This window comes from Microtus oregoni, unplaced genomic scaffold (genome assembly GCF_018167655.1).
Source record: "Microtus oregoni isolate MIOR12 unplaced genomic scaffold, Mior012 000011F_ref0000422, whole genome shotgun sequence".
Classification (NCBI taxonomy): Eukaryota; Metazoa; Chordata; class Mammalia; order Rodentia; family Cricetidae; genus Microtus; species Microtus oregoni.
The window spans coordinates 30,771,068-30,787,809 of NW_024543070.1; the positions used below are offsets into that span (position 1 = coordinate 30,771,068).

At 43.5% G+C, this 16,742-nt stretch overlaps 1 protein-coding gene across 1 annotated transcript in view; it reads right to left on the reverse strand.

Moving 5' to 3' along the window:
- Nucleotides 1–1,547: 1,547 nt before the first annotated feature.
- LOC121453516 (putative Polycomb group protein ASXL3) overlaps nucleotides 1,548–16,742 on the reverse strand; it is a 143,839-nt gene continuing 128,644 nt past the window's right edge. Inside the window, exons 10-11 of the mRNA XM_041660364.1 lie at nucleotides 10,050–11,970; nucleotides 1,548–5,784 (exon numbers count right to left, since the gene is read on the reverse strand). Coding sequence (XP_041516298.1) covers nucleotides 2,038–5,784; nucleotides 10,050–11,970 — 5,668 coding nt within the window. The 3' untranslated portion in view covers nucleotides 1,548–2,037. The remainder of the gene's footprint in view (nucleotides 5,785–10,049; nucleotides 11,971–16,742) is intronic.

Here is a 16,742-nt window from a genome sequence, read left to right on the forward strand (position 1 = left end):
AGCGATTAAATAGGAAGGGGTAGGCATGCAAGTGTATTGGGGTGCCCCGCTGTGAGGCTAAGAGCACAATCTTCAAAATTAAGATGATATTATACCCAAGCAGACCATAAGGGCATCACTGAGAAGCACAACGTGCAGATACACCTGGGCAGGCAGGCAGCTCACAATCCAGCCCTAGGGTTGCGGTCCTTGGGACAGAGCTAAGTGCATCTCTGACTTTTCCATCGTCAATTGTTAGTTTTAATTTGAAAGGCAGTGACAGAACATGAAGCATGGAGTCACTGCCACAGGCAGGCCTTTCTTTGCTTTTCTTTCTTAAGATGAAGGATCTTGCACCTTCAGTAATTTGTTAGAACAATGTCTCTGTCACCTACAGACATTTGGCAACATCACAATAGTAAATTTAAAGGAAAGTACCCCACCCCACTTGGTTATGTTTTTTTCCAAACATAGTGGGTTTGTTTTCTTTCGGGAATGTATTTTTTACTCATTCCAGTTCACTTTTTAAGATACATTTTTAAGGAATGTCACAAATGTTTCCATTGACAAGACCATCCCAAAAAAGTGAAAACACCTTTCACCTTTACTCAGACACAGGTGATCTCCCTCCAAATCCTTTCACTTTTAATTCTACAGGCACAATCAATGGTCTAATGGCACCCTGCATGCTGTGCTCTGAATCTGAAGGTCAGTGGGTGTACTTTTCCTTTCTTTTGTCTCCTGTGCTTCTGTGCTTGCTTTGGGAATAGAGCCTTGTCAAGCACAGCTGTCTCCAGTCAGAGAGTAGTCAGAATATGGACGCAGCTCAAATCCTCAGTTTTCACTGGATAAACACTGAAGATTACTGTGAGATGCAGTATCCCTTCTCCACTTCCACTCTCCTAGGTATGAGGAAAGCAACAGCAACACATGCAGAGGGAACATTTTTTTTTTAAAGATAACTGTATAGAATGGGAATCAAGAGGAAAGAAATGGTTCTGGAAAAACATTACCCTTTCTTCAGCCTTCTATAGTCCCTATCATCAATGACGCTTGCAAAAGGAGAGGCCCATCTCTTCAAAGGTCAGAGTGCACTGGTGTGACTAGGCCATAGTTGCTTTCCCCACTCCCAACTCCCATGTGGTGACTGGATTAGTGTTTAGAATGGCTAATAGTTTATATCATCACCTCATTATACATGCATGTAGAGCACTTTATTGTTTATTTTTAATATTAGGGCATGGGTTTTCATATTTGCTCTTAGAAACCACACATGGAACACCACAGTACGCTGGTTCCATGATTATCAGCCAATGGATCTTATATTATTGGCTATCCAAGAACTAGAATCAGACCATCTACAGCATGAAGCTCCTAGGTCAATTCAGATGCAGTGCAGATTCAGCCACAATTTGCAAACAAAATCCAAAGTCAATTCAGGCTTTCTACCAGTTTCTGAGAAAGAGTAAGAAAGGAGGAAAGAGCTGGGACAGTGGACTCCACCGACACATCCTTCCTGTACCTTCTGTCATCAGGGTAAATAGAAAGAAACATATCTTTAGGCTCCTGTTCCTACTATGATTCGAGCCACTGGGTACAGGTAGGTCCCACAGAATCACGGAAGAAATGCTTGCTGTGACATCCAATCTATGGAAAGACACCTGGCCAACTTAGGTCATGCTTGTCAGTTTTTCAACATCTGCATATGGGGTGATTAGACAACTCAGGCTGCCCTTTCTGTCTAGGCCTGGACTGAAATAGAAAAAAAAAAAAGAAAGAAAGAAAAAAAGAAAAAGACGGAGGCAGTGACCGGATTACGCAGACAGAAACACATCAAAGCTGTGAGCGGTGACTGGACAGGCAAAAGCCATTCGCATGTCTGCATCTTCCCCTGTAGGAGACACGTGAGAAAATAACCACCTAGAAGAAACAGATGACTTGCTCCTTATGAAATATGCCAGCACAGAAGCCAATGCCTTATTTGGCTCCTGGCTAATCACGCTTTTTTTTTTCATGTTAAAAATGGGGGGTGGGGCGCTGTATCTTTCACTCAGCTCTTTATCGGACAACCAGGCAAGCTACACAAAGTTTGGAAGGACCTATGCAGTCGTCGTGGCAGAAGGCCCCGCAGCCTTTGCACACAATCATGGCTTTGAGCCGGCAAGAGCATTTCAGCTCTAACTCATCCGTGTTGCTATTGTCTGCAAAGTTCTGAACTGGCATCTGAGTGTTCTGTCCGGCCAGGCCTGTGGTGGTGGCTGGGCTAGAGCCACTTCCCAGAATCCCAATGGACTTCTCAATGGCAGACGCTGCCCTTTTGAAACTTGTGCTCCCAAAGTGTATGGTCGGGTAACTTCCACAGAGTGGTTGCTGCTGGGGTACTGGTATTTTTTGAGCAGCTAATTGGGTGAAAGGCTTCTGAGGCTCAGAGAGCAAATAGGAAGAGAAATCTGCATTCTTTAATGCAAATGCTTTCAGCTGCTCTTTGACTTCATTCTGGTCATACGGAACCTGCTTCATGCCCAGTTCACAGCTGCTGCTTAAGCCTTCCTCAAAAGAAGGAGGTTCTGATTTGATATTGCTACAGATGCCGGTGGACTGGGGCCAACTAAGTCGCTTACTGGCTTCCATGGTAACTGGTGGTTGCTTTTGATCGGATGGGACTTCTACAGTTGGGTGAGGTGGAGGTAGCGGAGGTGGTGGAGGGGGTGGTGGGGGCAAGGCCAAGGGTGGAGGGGGCGGTGGAGGAGGGGGTGGTGGGAGTGGCAGTGGGGGATGGACCACTGCCTTGCTTGGCATCGTGTGTGTGGTGCCTCCCCCGTCATCGCCTTCCTTTATGGGCATGCTGGGGGACAGCATATTGGCTAGTCTTAGCTGGTGAGGTGCTGAAGTAAGATTAACGTCTCCCAATGCCTTTTGTTCAAGGTGCCTATTGAAGGCAAATGTATTGCAGCCCACTGGGGTCTTGGGAGAGGTCTGTAACAGAGCAGCAGTGGGAAGGGGTCCCCTGGCAGCCATGGGCATTTGGTAGAACTGCTGTCTGTGTGAGGTACTAGTGTCAGCATGGAAACCATCATTTTTGCTCACGTGGAACAGGCTTGGTTGGAAGCTACATGCAGGCAACAGGCGTTTCTGTTGTTTGACCTCGGGGCTGGGCATTATCCTATTGGCCATGGAGGACTTGGTAAGCCGTTCTTGCTTAAACGGTTGGCTGTGTCCTAGCTGACTCATGCCTGGACTGATGACGCAGGGTACCGCTTTGACATCTGGCTCCATCGCCATCTTCCCTGGCTCACATTTAACTTGAGTGTGTTCTCCCACGGTCCTGGCTGCTCTCTTTTTGGGATGGTTTTCTCGTTTTCTCATGTGGAGTGGTGCCAGAGTTCCTGCCAAATAGCCTTTACTGTCCGGATTTGGGGAGCTGGACGGCATTTCCACCATGCTTCTCTCCAGCCCTGCCTTACCCACTGAGGTAGTTTGAAGGGGCAAAGGGAGCCTGTTGATTTCGAGTTTGGCTCCCAGTCTTGGCTGTGGTAACACCTTTTCCAGGGGCAGGTTGCCCTGCAGCAACTGCGTCACCAGTGGGTTATTAGCTTCCACGGAAGACAGGCGGCAGCTTGAGCTGCCTGTACTAGGAAGTCTTTTCAGGGTGTCTGTAGCCAAAGAAATAGCCTCTTCTGCGGGGCTTGTGGCGGAAGGCTTCATGGCCTGTGTCTGTGGCCCACTAGCACTGTTTGTCATGTCTGTGGCTGGGGGAGGACGCTCTGGGCCAGGGAAATCCTCGGTGTCCATTCTAAAACTCTTGTCTACTTCGTGAGGTTCGGGCTTCACAGGAAGACTGACATTCGTGATGAGTGTCCTAGGGTGGAGCTCTGACACGTGGGCATAGTTGGCATGTTCGGATTTGATAGCCTTCAGTCCACTTTGCTCTGAATAGTCTTTCTGTTTACTTGAACCTGAGTGACTTACCAGCGGCTGGCCCGTGTTTCTCATTGGGTCTTCACTCCAGCAAATCCGGTTTCCTGGACTGTACTGATTGCCACAGGTCGTGTCTGCTTCACTCTTGAACGTGTTTGAGTTTCGTGCCTGCTCAGCAAAGCTATGACTAGGGGCAGTCACTTCATTTAGTTTATCAGGAAGAGCGAGGGGCAGTTCCCTAAGATTGGTGCAAGTGGCCTGCAGTGTCTTACAGTCCTGTTTGGCTGTAGGAGTAGCAATGAAAACAGAACCATGGTCAACACCTTCACCTGTGACCTGCTCAGGTCGGCTAATGACAGACACCTGGGGACATGCCACAGGCTGGATGGCTATATCTGTCCTCACTGGCCTACTCTGGGGATCCATGCTTGCTTCTGCATTTCCAATGGAGACAGTCAGAGACAAACTGGAGGTCAGGGTCGTGCTGTGGTCCACAATGACTTTACAGGGAATTGATCTGTTTGTGGTTGCTGGGGCAAAGCCCCCCGGGGGCTGCTGAGGTTTTCCAGAATTGTCCATCCTATTTCGAGGCCCTGAATTTTTGTCCAAGCTTTCCCCACTTGGTTTGGGAGCACTATCGTAAGAGTTTAGAGTGAGCATGTTTCCTGAAAACATTGCGATGGGTGGGCGTGAAGCCAGTGGATCGGAGACAGCCACTGAATCGCCACAGCTGAGGGCTGCTCGCATGGTGGCACTAATGGACACAGTCGCCTGTTCTTCACTCCCAGACATGGCTATCTTCTCAGAAGTAAATCTGTTACTAATCCCCGTGGGGGGAATCAAGACAGAGCTAGTGCAGAGATGGTTTGGCAGATTACTTGTAACAGTGGGAGCTGGCACAGAGATGTACTGACTGGACACTAAGTTAGCAGCCTTGCTGCTGGGCACAAGCAGGGTCTTACCATCCATGGAGTTAGACCTTCCAGTACCTTCTGGAGCAGCTGGTATAGGAGTCCTGTCGATACATTTTGGTACAAGGGCTATGCACGGAGTGTCAGATCCCTGGATGGATTTCAACATGCTTATATTACAAGCAGAAATCGTACTGTTTGCACCGTCAACAGACATGAGGACAGAAGATTTGTCAACAGGACTCACAAACGGATGCTCTTTAATTGCTCCCGACACAGCAGTGCTGCAGACAGACATGGGGATGGGGTTGATGGGATTTTTATTAAGAAGCATGGGTACACTGCTATTTTCAGAAGAGGTAGATGAGACAATTTTCTCAGTTAAATGTGACACAGGTATGCTGTCATCAGAACTATGCACAGACAAGTCAGTGGCAGTGTCTGGAATCTGAGGTGGGTTCAGAGGCTGCTGTAATACAGTGGTGGTCTCCCGGAGGTGTGCAGCCTTGTTGCTAGGAGATCTGCAATTGGGATTGATGATGATGACACCAGTGGAACCTTCCATTTTTGTTTCAGGGGTAGAAGAGGCTTCCATAGTGAGAGCTTCTTCCTTGGAGTTGAGAGGAGGCAACCGGGTCTCCTTGGAGGTCTGGAAGAGGTGGACTCGGGCCTGATGCTTCGCAAAGAGCTTAGCTTTGGTCTGCTCTTTGATGTGGGCCAGCGTTCTAGCCTTCCCTCCCTCTCCTGGGCTTCCCATGGCTCCTGAGACAATGCTGGCTGCAGCCACAACTGCAGCAGCTGCAGCAGCCTCTCGCTGGGCACGAGCTTGTTGGGCACGGGCCTTGATGTCTGCAAGGGTCCTGGCTCCTGTGTTCCTACCACTGCTGACTGCTGTGCTAGTGGATGCTCGAGACTCTGCTTTGGAGACTGGCTGGCTCTTGATGATAAAAGGTGGCCCAATTTTAGAAAGCTGTATCTGAAAGAAGAATGAAACAATACTTAGTAAAAAGTGAGGAGGAATGTGGGGTACGGTAACTCAATGGGAGGATGAGGACTATGGAGGCAGCTCACTTGGTAGAGTTCTTGTCTAGCATGCATGAAGTCCTGTGTTATGTCTCTGTAGTCCTAGCATTCAAGAAACAGAAACCGGTGATTCTCTGTGACCTTGGAGCCAGCTTGGTCTAGCCAACTAGTTCCAGGCAACACAGTGAGATCCGATCTCATCCTAGGCTATGTATTGAGTTTAAAGCAGGCCTGGCCTCTATGAGAACATCTGCATTTTAAAAAAGGTAGTTAGCTCATGTTCTCCCTCCTTCTGCTCCTCATTGGGACCTTGGGAGCTCAGTCCAGTGCTCCTGTGTGGGTCTCTGTCTCTATCTCCATCCATCACCAGATGAAGGTTCTATGATGATATGCAAGATATTCGTCAGTATTGCTCTAGGATAGGGTCATTTCAGGTTCCCAATCCTCAGCTGCCCAAGGAACTAACTGGGAACCTCATCTTGGGCACTTGGGAGCCCCTCTAGAGTCAAGTCTCTTGCCCACCCTAAAATGGCTCCCTTAACTAAGAATTGTGGTTCCGTGCTCCCCTATCCACCTTTCCTTTATCCCAATTCTCCTGTTTCCCCAAGTCCCCCCTCCTTCCCTTCTACCTTTTCTCTCCCCATCTCCCCTTACCCCCATCCCACCCCACCCCCAAGATCCCAATTTTCTCCCCGGCAATTTGGTCTACTTCCCTTAGCCAAGAGGATAACTATATGTTTTTCCTTGGGTTCACCTTCTTACTTAGTTTCTTTAGATTCACCTATTGTAGACTCCGTGGCCCTTATTTATGGCTAGAAACCATGAGCAAAGAAGTCGGGACCACGAGGCGTGCACCCACCCACTGAGACAGTGGAGCTGATCTACTGGGAGCTCACCAAGGCCAGCTGGAATGTGACCGAAAAAGCATGGGATAAAACTGGACTCTCTGAACATGGCGAACAATGAGGGCTGATGAGACGCCAAGGACAATGGCATGGGGTTTTGATCCTACTTCATGTTCTGGCTTTGTGGGAGCCTAGCCAGTTTGGATGTTCACCTTCCTAGATATGGACGGAGGGGGGAGGACCTAGGATTTACCACAGGGCAGGGAACCCGGACTGCTCCATGGACTGGAGAGGGAGGGGGAGAGGAGTGGGGGGAGGGGGAGAAGGTTGGGAGGAGGGGGAGAAGGGTGGGAGGAGGGGGAGGGAAATGGGAGGCTGGGAGGAGGTGGAAACTTGTTTTTTGTTTATGTTTTTTTTCTTCTTTTCTCAATAAAAAAAAATTTAAAAAGGTAGTTAGTGGATGGGGGTAAGCTGCATTCATTCATAATTTGAAAGCTATCTCAATATCTGAGATATCTAAATGTACATTTGGGTTATAAAGAAAAAGTAAATGCAGTCTGAATGTGACAATGACATTTTCATCTATGAAGATATCAACAAGTGATTTCATTTAGCAGGACTTAAGGAATCTTCCTAAAGTCATATGTCAATAGAGCAAATACCGTGCTTCTTAGCATGAGATTCGCTTATACATGGGCAAGCACACTTATAAGCAGGAGGACTGACTATGAGAGTTCGAGGCTAGCCTATGCTACATAGTGAGACCTGGGCAATGTAGGGAGACACTGCCTCAAAAAACAGATGATAGACAGACAGATAGATAGACAGACAGATAGATAGATATGAATGAGATAGATATGAGAAAGAGAGAGAGAGCACAAAAAGACTTAGAGATACTTACCTTTAAAATTATCTTCCCTGCTAGAGAAAAACAAACCATCTGAGATGTTTTAATCTCCCCTCATTTAGTTCAAAAGAAAATAGCTCTGCGTGAGAAGCCTAAAGACTATAGATTTCATCTAGCTTTGTGTAAAGGTGACTGTCCCCTGGAGGATCATTGAGTACCTCAGTGGTTCCGGGATGGAAGGCGGTATGGTTTTGATGGACTTTTATAACAGCCGGCATGCTGGCTAACATGTATGTAATAAGCATTCTATGGAAGTTTTATAAATCAGTTATTTCACACATTATCTATATGTAGACAGAGGATGCTGGACTTGGGCTCAGTGTTGTCGTGGCTGTTTCATAAAAGCAGGGGTGGAAGACTGACCACTTTTGTGTTTCAAAAAAAATATGAGTTGGGTGACTGAACACTGATCATCTAGAGGTACACTGTGCCTGTCCCACTCTACCCTGCTTTCCTAGCTTTGCTCTTTCATAGGCCAAACAGCCACGAACTCATTTGGGAGACACAGGCGCTAGCATGCAGGATCCCATGGTAAGGCTGCGATGACCTAATTGATCATTAAGAAAATTCTCAGAGTCACTGTATGGGGGCTAGAAGGGCTCTGGTTGCTACCTTCTTTTCAAATTCGGATGTTATCTGTCTAGGGATTTGACAGTCAGACAGTGACAGGGAGTCTGTGGACTCCCAATTCTGTGGTTCACAGGTATCTGCTCTACGTCTTTCCCTTCCCCATTCCAGCAAGATTTTCCTAGGAAACTTTCATCTTTCTCCCAAACAGAAGCATATTGACATGGTAACTTTCTTTGTTTTTGAATTAATTTGAACCCTGTTGACCTCTGTAAAATGTTGCCTTGATATGTCTATATTTAGATATATCAAATACAAGTACAGGATCTCTCTACCTGGGATGCATTTCTGGACTTCTACTAAAACAACTCTTTTCTGTGAGCAATTTCTCCAATCCATAGCCAAGAATCACCTATTTGCTAAAGTGATTACACTTTCCATTTTTAATATTTCCCTTAGTCTGAATAATTAAATATATTAAAATTCTACCTAAATTTGCTTCACCAAGAGATCACAGTCAAATACTAAGTACATCTTTAGTTTCTGTCTTTTTGGAGACATATATCATCTAACATGTATCAATCATATACCTACCTAATTCATCAATATATGTATTTATATAAAGCACACAGCATTTACATTTTGATTAGAAAAAATAGTATTGGTATATCTAAAAAATACTTCCTCCAAAAAGTATATCAATGTTTTCCTCTCTAAGTTTTAGAAATTAAACAGCAGACTGATTTATTAACTGGCATTTACAGTAGCCTTTTTAATGTTTAGAAACTTATTTAATAGACACAGCTCTATTAAGTAGAATAACTACAACTAAACTCTTAAAACACAGGCTTGTAAAGATCCTGAATCACCTATAAAATAAGGTGTAACAGAGCAAAATAAGAGGCTGGTACTTTTTAAAAGCTTAAGATGTTCTTAATTCAATAACTACATGTGATGAAGAAATTATCCACTGTATAAACATAAACTGATATAGAAAAAGACCACAAATAAATATAGCAAAGCAGAACCAAATTTGAAACAAGTGATTTCTTTTGAATCATCCTCAATTTTCAGTTTCCTTACACAGCTACAACTTATTTAACATATGTATTTTCTTAGAAGATTAACTGATCCAGGATAAAACAAATGTATACAAACTGGGTTATCTGTCCAAAAAGTTCTATGACTTGTTGACATCTGACACCTCTTTAATATCTCAGAAACTAAATCTTGGATTTCGTGGCACATCTACTGCATTCTCTCTCAGTTAATAAAGAAATTTTGTTAATTCTTTTAGGTAGTATCCAAAAGATATCCCATAGGTCATGTTCCTTATCCTTGGAAGTTGGGTGTTGAGCATTTGTTAGACCTTCATCTAAGCCCTGGCCTGGCTTCTGACCCCTTCCCCAAACCTGTGCAACTTTAACATATCTTTCATGGTTTTCCTTGTGTATCTTGAAATCCTCAAAAGTCCAGACCTCTCCATGTTGTGTAGAATCCCCTATGTCCTGCTGTTCTTAAATCCTGTTGCAAAATCATATGGATGGTTGAGATCGTCTTGCATGGGCTTAATGAAGTTTTTTATGATTTAAAAAATACGTGTGTGTGCACATTGTGCTTGCAAGTACCATGAAGGGCAGAAGGCACTGGATCCTCTGGAACTGGAGCTATAGGGGATGGTGATTCTGGAAGTGAATGTGGGTTGTAAGTGTTCTTAGAAACCACTCCACCTCCGAAGGCGGAGTTTTTAAAAGATAAGTTAATGTTGGAGTGGGTATGAATAGATTAGTTTAGTTTTCTATGTGAAGCCTAAAAAAAAAGGATATATCTAATTAATTTTTGAAAATTAGGTTTCTAAATAGGGTACCACATTTCTATAACTGTTTTAAAATACCATACCTTGAGAGGGGGAACCCTAGGCTCCTCTCGTGGAGGCTGCTCCTTCTCAGGTGAACTGTTGGATGCTAGGCTTCGGGATGACTGGTCCTCTTCTATCCTGGCTCTTTTCTCTTTACAGATTCCGAAGCTATGCTCCATTGTCTTCCTCTTTGATATCTCTGACTCTCTACTTTCAGTTCTTATCCCATCAGGTGACTTGGAGGGCTCTGATGTTTTGGAATTGTGTGTACTTGCCTGCTTATGTGCTTTGTTTCTTGAGCCTTCTAAAAATGGAGCCTTATCTACTGATGGGACATACTGCTTATCCTGGAATTTAGCTGGTGGAATCTCATTTCCCTTAGTCTCTGTCTCCTCAGGAAAGACAGGGACTTCTAATGGTGAGGACACCCCTTTCCTTTCAGTTCTTTGCAGGACACTGTGGTTTTTAATTTTCATCATTTCTGGAGAAGGAAGTTCTGGGATGGAAGGAGGGTAGAGCTTCTCCATTTCAATATGAGACTGGCAAGGCGGCTGACTCAGAGACTGGCTGTGCACTTCTTCAGGTGGAAGAGCTTCAGGCACAATGGAAGAACTCATGCTGATGGGTTCCAGGACATTGGACAAAGGCTTAGGGTGGGAGATAAGGTTCTCTCCCATGGGCTTGCTGGGGACAGAAGGTTCATCCTTCTGGGGAGAGGGAGCTTCTTCAGATCCCGACGGTGACTTTCTCTGTTGATGCACCACTCTTTCGTTCATGGAAGAGTTAGAAATTGGAGAAGTCTCTGCAGGAACAGGCAAACCAGATACAAAAGGCGTCTCAGAGGGAATAAGCATGGAAGACACGGAGGAAGTTTCTGATGTCAGTGGCAAATCAGACATTGGAGATGCTTCTGATGTCAGAGGTAAGTTGGACACAGGGGATGCCTCAGATGTCAGAGGCAAGTTGGACATGAGAGATGCTTCTGAGATTTCGGGTGAGGTGGCTAGTGGAGATGCTTCTGACATCAAAGACACGTGAAGGCTTTCATCAGGAGGGTTTCTCTGGTTGTACTTTTCTGTATTCTCAGTGCTGGACACCTCAGAACAGAACGTTGTTTCCAGAGAGGCTGGGGTGCATGACTCTTCAGACGTGGACTGTGTTTCCCCACCTGGGGATGGAAGGCTGACACATGCTCCCTCCGGACTCTCAGAGGAGAAGGAAGTCTCAGAGACACAAGCGTTTTCTGAGAGCTGTTCTTCAGGGTCACTCTGGAGTTCCATGTCTACAGCAATTCCCTCATTTGGAAACTGGCTTTCCAGAGAAGATGGCCCTGCTCTCAGGGTTACAGTGCTGGTCTCTATGGAAGTCTCTTGTTCCTTCTGCTCTGCATCAAGGATGTGAGGGACAGATGAAGTGCAAGGAACAAGAGAGTCACAGATTTCTAGCTGGTCAATAACAACTGACATTTCCTCCTGGGGACATTCCAATTTCTCATCTATCTTCACTTCAATATGAGGTAAAGCTTCTAAAATATCATTCATTACCACACAGGACTCCAAGTTATCTTCAGGGGCTGCCAACTGGGGCTCCTCACAAGAGGTGGCTGGACTTTCAGACTCCTCAGAAAACTCTGGCATGCTCTTTTCATCTTGGCATTCACAGATACTTGTCTCCACCTCTTCTGCCACTTCCTCCTGAATCACAGATTCCTCGGGGATAAAGATGTCTTCTGCTTCTGTGATTATGTCTTTCACCGGAACCTCTAGCAGAGGACAAACGGTAGTGCAGAAGCCAGGCTCCGAGGAAGCTGAACCTTTCATGATTTGGGGTTGTTGTTCTTCTAATGCAGTCTGTGCAGAAGCACTCGGAATGCCAGAGTTCCCATGTGAGGAACACCCTTCAGCTCCATCATGGTTTGGTCCAGAAGTGAGCTTTATGGATTCTTCTCTGGACATGCCCAATCTGAGCAGAAAAGAGAGATATCATTATACAGCCACAAAGCAAATGGCTCATACTGTAACTCTTACAAGTTCAGTATGCAATAGAGGTAAATGTATCGACTTAATCATAAAACCACCTAGTCATATGATTAACTTATGGTAAAAAGTTCCTGACATAGCCTCAGTACTGCCTTTATAACTAAAAGAAGCTTCTGTAAATTCTGTTTTATAAGCAAAGAGTTATAAATCTTACCAAGTATTTGTAAAGAGAATTTCAATGTTACAAATAAAAATGAACCAGAAAATATGGGAAGATACTCAAAGAATAAATAAAAACCTAAGTGTTTTGAAGTCAGAAAGTAAAAAGATGTCTTTATAATATAAAAATTATAGAGACTTTAATGGATATAATAGAAATAGTTAATATGAATGGGAGTTTAATGAAATACATCAAATTTTCAAATCAAAATTACCTTTAAAGATTAGATATCTTTTTTTTTTGTTTTTCGAGACAGGGTTTCTGAAAGATTAGATATCTTAAAAAATCTAAAGGGGAAGAGGAAGAGAGAAGAGGAGAAGAGAGGAGAACTTGAGAGAATTGGATAGTCGAGATGGAGGAAGGACAGAGATGAGAGCAAGGAAAGAGATATTTTGATTGAGGGAGCCATTATGGGGGCAAGCAAGAAACCTGACACTAGAGAAATTTCTAAGAATCTACAAGGATGACCCTAGCTAAGACTCTAAGCAATAGAGAAGAGGATGCTTATAAGTAGAAGAGGATGCTTATATGTAGTCATATTGATGAATATCTTAAATGGCACTGTAGAACCTTTATCCAGCAACTGATGGAAATAGAGGCAGAGACCCACAGTGGAGCACTGGGCTGAGCTCCCAAAGTCCAGTTGAAAAGTGGGAGGAATGAGAAAATGAGGAGAGGTCAAGACCATGATGGGGGCACCCACTGAAACAGTCTACCTGAGCTAATGGGAGCTCACCAACTCCAGTTGTACAGGGAAGAAACCAGTATGATACCAAACTGGACCCTCTGAATGTACGTGGCAGTTGTATGGTTGGGGCAGACTATGGGGCCACTGGCAGTGGCACCAGGATTTATCACTACTGCTTGTACTTGATTTTTTAGAACCCAATTTCTTTGGATGGATACCTTTCTCAGCCTAGATATAATAGACAGGGCCTTGGACTTTCCCCAAAGCAATGTGCCTTACCCTTTCTGAGGAATGGATGGGAAATGGGGTGGAGGGAGAAGTGAAGGGGACGGGAGGAGGGGAGGGAGTGGGAACTGGGATTGGTATGTAAAATAAAAAAAAGATGGTTTGTTTTCCTTTTTTAAAATAAAATAAATCAAAAAAATCTAAGAAATGTTACATGTTTCATTTCTATCCATGGGAGGTTTCCTCTCCTCTGAATAGAAATGGAGGAGAAGTGGATGTGGGTGACAGAGGGAGGTTGGAGGGAGACGGGATGGAAGAGTGGAAGGAGGAGAAACAGCAGTCAGGTTACAAAAAAATTAAAAAATGTTACCCAATCTTTATCTTAGAATCTAATCATATAATTAAATATGAAGAATAATAAAACACGGAGTTATTACAGTTATGTTACCCAATGATACTTATGTCAATCAAGTGTGTTTGAATGCCGTGCTATGAGCTATTCCATACAGGATAGCAGAGAAAAATCCCAAGATAACCAATCCTAACACTTGTTCTCAAGCCAAAGCCAAGTGGAATTCTAGTGAAGTTTGTGATGAGTCACTGTTTTCTTCACTTTAAATTGCAGCATCAGCAGCAGATGTTAGAGAAAGGCATTATAAATGAAACCAAATTGGGGTACAGGCAATGAAAAGGTTTGGATAGCAATATTCTCAGACAAACTTAGGCCAATGAAAAGACAAACGTTGTTCATCAACCAAAAAAGGTCTGGTGCTATGGCAGATCTCTTTTACAGCAAGGAGCCTAAGTAGTGTAGGGATAATGAAATAAAAGAGGAAGCTCGTGAAGTGTGTCAGTTATCCAAGATGAAATTAAGATAGTAAAGAGCAAAGAACAAGCCTAGTGAAGTCATGTGGGGCGAGGGCAACCAATTGTTGCTCTACAGCAGTGGTCCTCAGCCTTCCCAATGCTACAACCCTTTCATTCAGTTCTTCATGTTGTGGTGACCTCAAACAATAAGTTATTTTCACTACTACTTCATAACTGTAATTTTGCTACTGTTATGAATAGTAATGCAGATATCTAAAATGCACAGTATGTGATATGGAACCTGTGAAAGGGTCATCACCCACAGGTTGAGAACCACTAGTCTAGGGAAAGACCTTGTATTTCACAGCATGATAAAGGCAGTGGGAAGTTGTTACTCATGGTATTTTAGTTGTTGGCTTCTGCCTCTTTATCTAATGTTCTTGGGAATCTGGGAAGTAGCTAAACTTCTTGGGGAAAAATGTGCATGTTTGTGAATTTTTATGAGAATTATTTATGGAATTCTACTTATTGAACTTCATTATATAAACTATAATCTTACTTATTTTTACTTTCCCTGCTATCTATCTAACCTTTTACAATAACGACAAAGTAGATGCATCTATGGTGGACTTCAGTCTTTTCCTTCACTTTTTTTAATGCTGACATCCTTTGGTATGACCTAGTTTCTAATACTGTGAATTTCTGAGTTCAACTCCTAGAGATGCTACATCAATGTATCTCAAGAGAGTCTTGTAATCTGTGTGTATGTTTAAATTTTTCATTGCAGACTCTAATGTAGCTGGCTTAAGTAATTCTGTTGGTGACAACATATGAAGACATAGTATTAGCCTGCCTCATTTTTGAGTTCTGAGAAAATATATTAATTATCTCTATTTAGTTTTGCTTGTTGTATGTGAATCTAGGAATCCTTCTAGAGCAATCAAAGAAAGAGTCTTCATTAAGAATATAACTATTGAGGACAATTCACCAAAGCTGGCTCATGCTAAGTAAGAAGCCATTTGTGTGTATATGAACATGTATATGTGCATGCTATGTTTCATGTAGGTGCAGGTGCATGTGTGTGCATGAGCACATTGGTGTGTGTGTGTGTGTGTGTGTGTGTTTTCAGAGATTACAGGTCAACCACCAGTGTTATTCCTTAGATATTATTCACATTGGCTTTATTATATCTAGTTTTTATCTATTTATTTAATTATATGTGTCTACATGCGAGTATGTATGTATACAGGCATATGCGTAGAAGACATAAAACAGCACCTGATCTCTTGGAGCTGGAGCTATAGGTATTTTCAGGATGCCAAGATTGTCATGTGGGTATTAGGAGCCTCATGATTATACAGCGAATGCCCTTAAATGCTGAGTCATCTAGCTGCCTCCCGCCATTTGTGTGTGTGTGTGTGTGTGTGTGTGTGTATGCATATGCATGCTACTTGGTTTTTGATACAGGTTCTATCACTGACCTTTGAGCTGATGAAACAGGAAACAGATAAGGTCAGCTGACAAACAACACCATCTTCCAGGTGCTGAGGTTGTAAATGTGCCATCATACACACCTTTCACATTGGTTCCAGAGCTTGGTTGAGCCTCTCGTGCTTGCCCAGGAAGCGCTTTATGATCAGGCTACCCGCTTTGCACAGAATCAGCCCCTTTAAAGGGATTTCTTCTGCAGAAAAGCTCAAGTGAGATTCCTAGGTTATTTTATTCACTGACTAGAGAAATTTAGGAAATGAAATGGCACAGAAGACATTACCTGTGACAATCTCTTGCCTTTTATACAAGCATTAGTCAGCACAAGTTCCTCTACAAAGACCTGCAGCTACCATCAATAGCTTGTGGATCTCCTTTCCTCGAAACATGATTGTCTGAGACAGAGATTCTTCCCAAAGAATGTCTCTCTGCTAAGCAGGATGCAGAGGGGAAACTGCTTTTCGGTTAGTTCAGTTGCTACCATATATGCACGTGATTACTATTGTGCATTTTTATAAAGAAGCGTGGCCAGGAAGATGGCTCAGCAGATAAAAGTCCTAGCCATACAACCATAATGACCAAAGATTGATCTTCAGAACCCATGCAAAAAGCTGGATAGAATGGGGTGCACATGTAATCCCTGAACACCTACAGTGAGATGGGAGACAGATAGGTGACTCAACTGAAGGCTCTAGGCAGGCTAGCCTAGAATACACAATACAGTGGCAGAGACCCTGGGTCATCAAGCTGGAAAGTAAAAGCTGACTCCTGCCAGTGGTTCTCTGACCTCTAAACAGCTGCTATGATGAGATTACTGCATACACACACACACACACACATACACACACACACACATCATACACAAATACACACAAAGTTTAAAAAATTAAATCAACTCACAAGCATATCTAAAATAAAATCAGGCTACACAGATAAAGTGAAACATAATCCCCCAGGTTCTCTCCAGCACACATATACCACAATGGACATATAAAGTCAATGTTTAGAAGGGACAAGTCTGAGAAGTAAATGTGTCTAAAATTACTTGTCTTTGCAATACTCATTAGTGAAAAATATGTCGATAAAACTAAGAGAATTTGATCAAAACCCACTTAAGAAAATCACAATTGATTTCTTTAGGATTCCACATGTAATTTTTGGTATAAGATGAATTTTCATGAACATGCTATAAACCTTGAAAACCCATTTTTAAACTTTAAGTGCTGATATGCCACTATAATTTTACCTCCAATTTCGTACACTGGGGGACCGTTGCCTTTTATCACAGGTTTATTAAGTTTTACAGCGTATGAGGGTGCCATGTGAA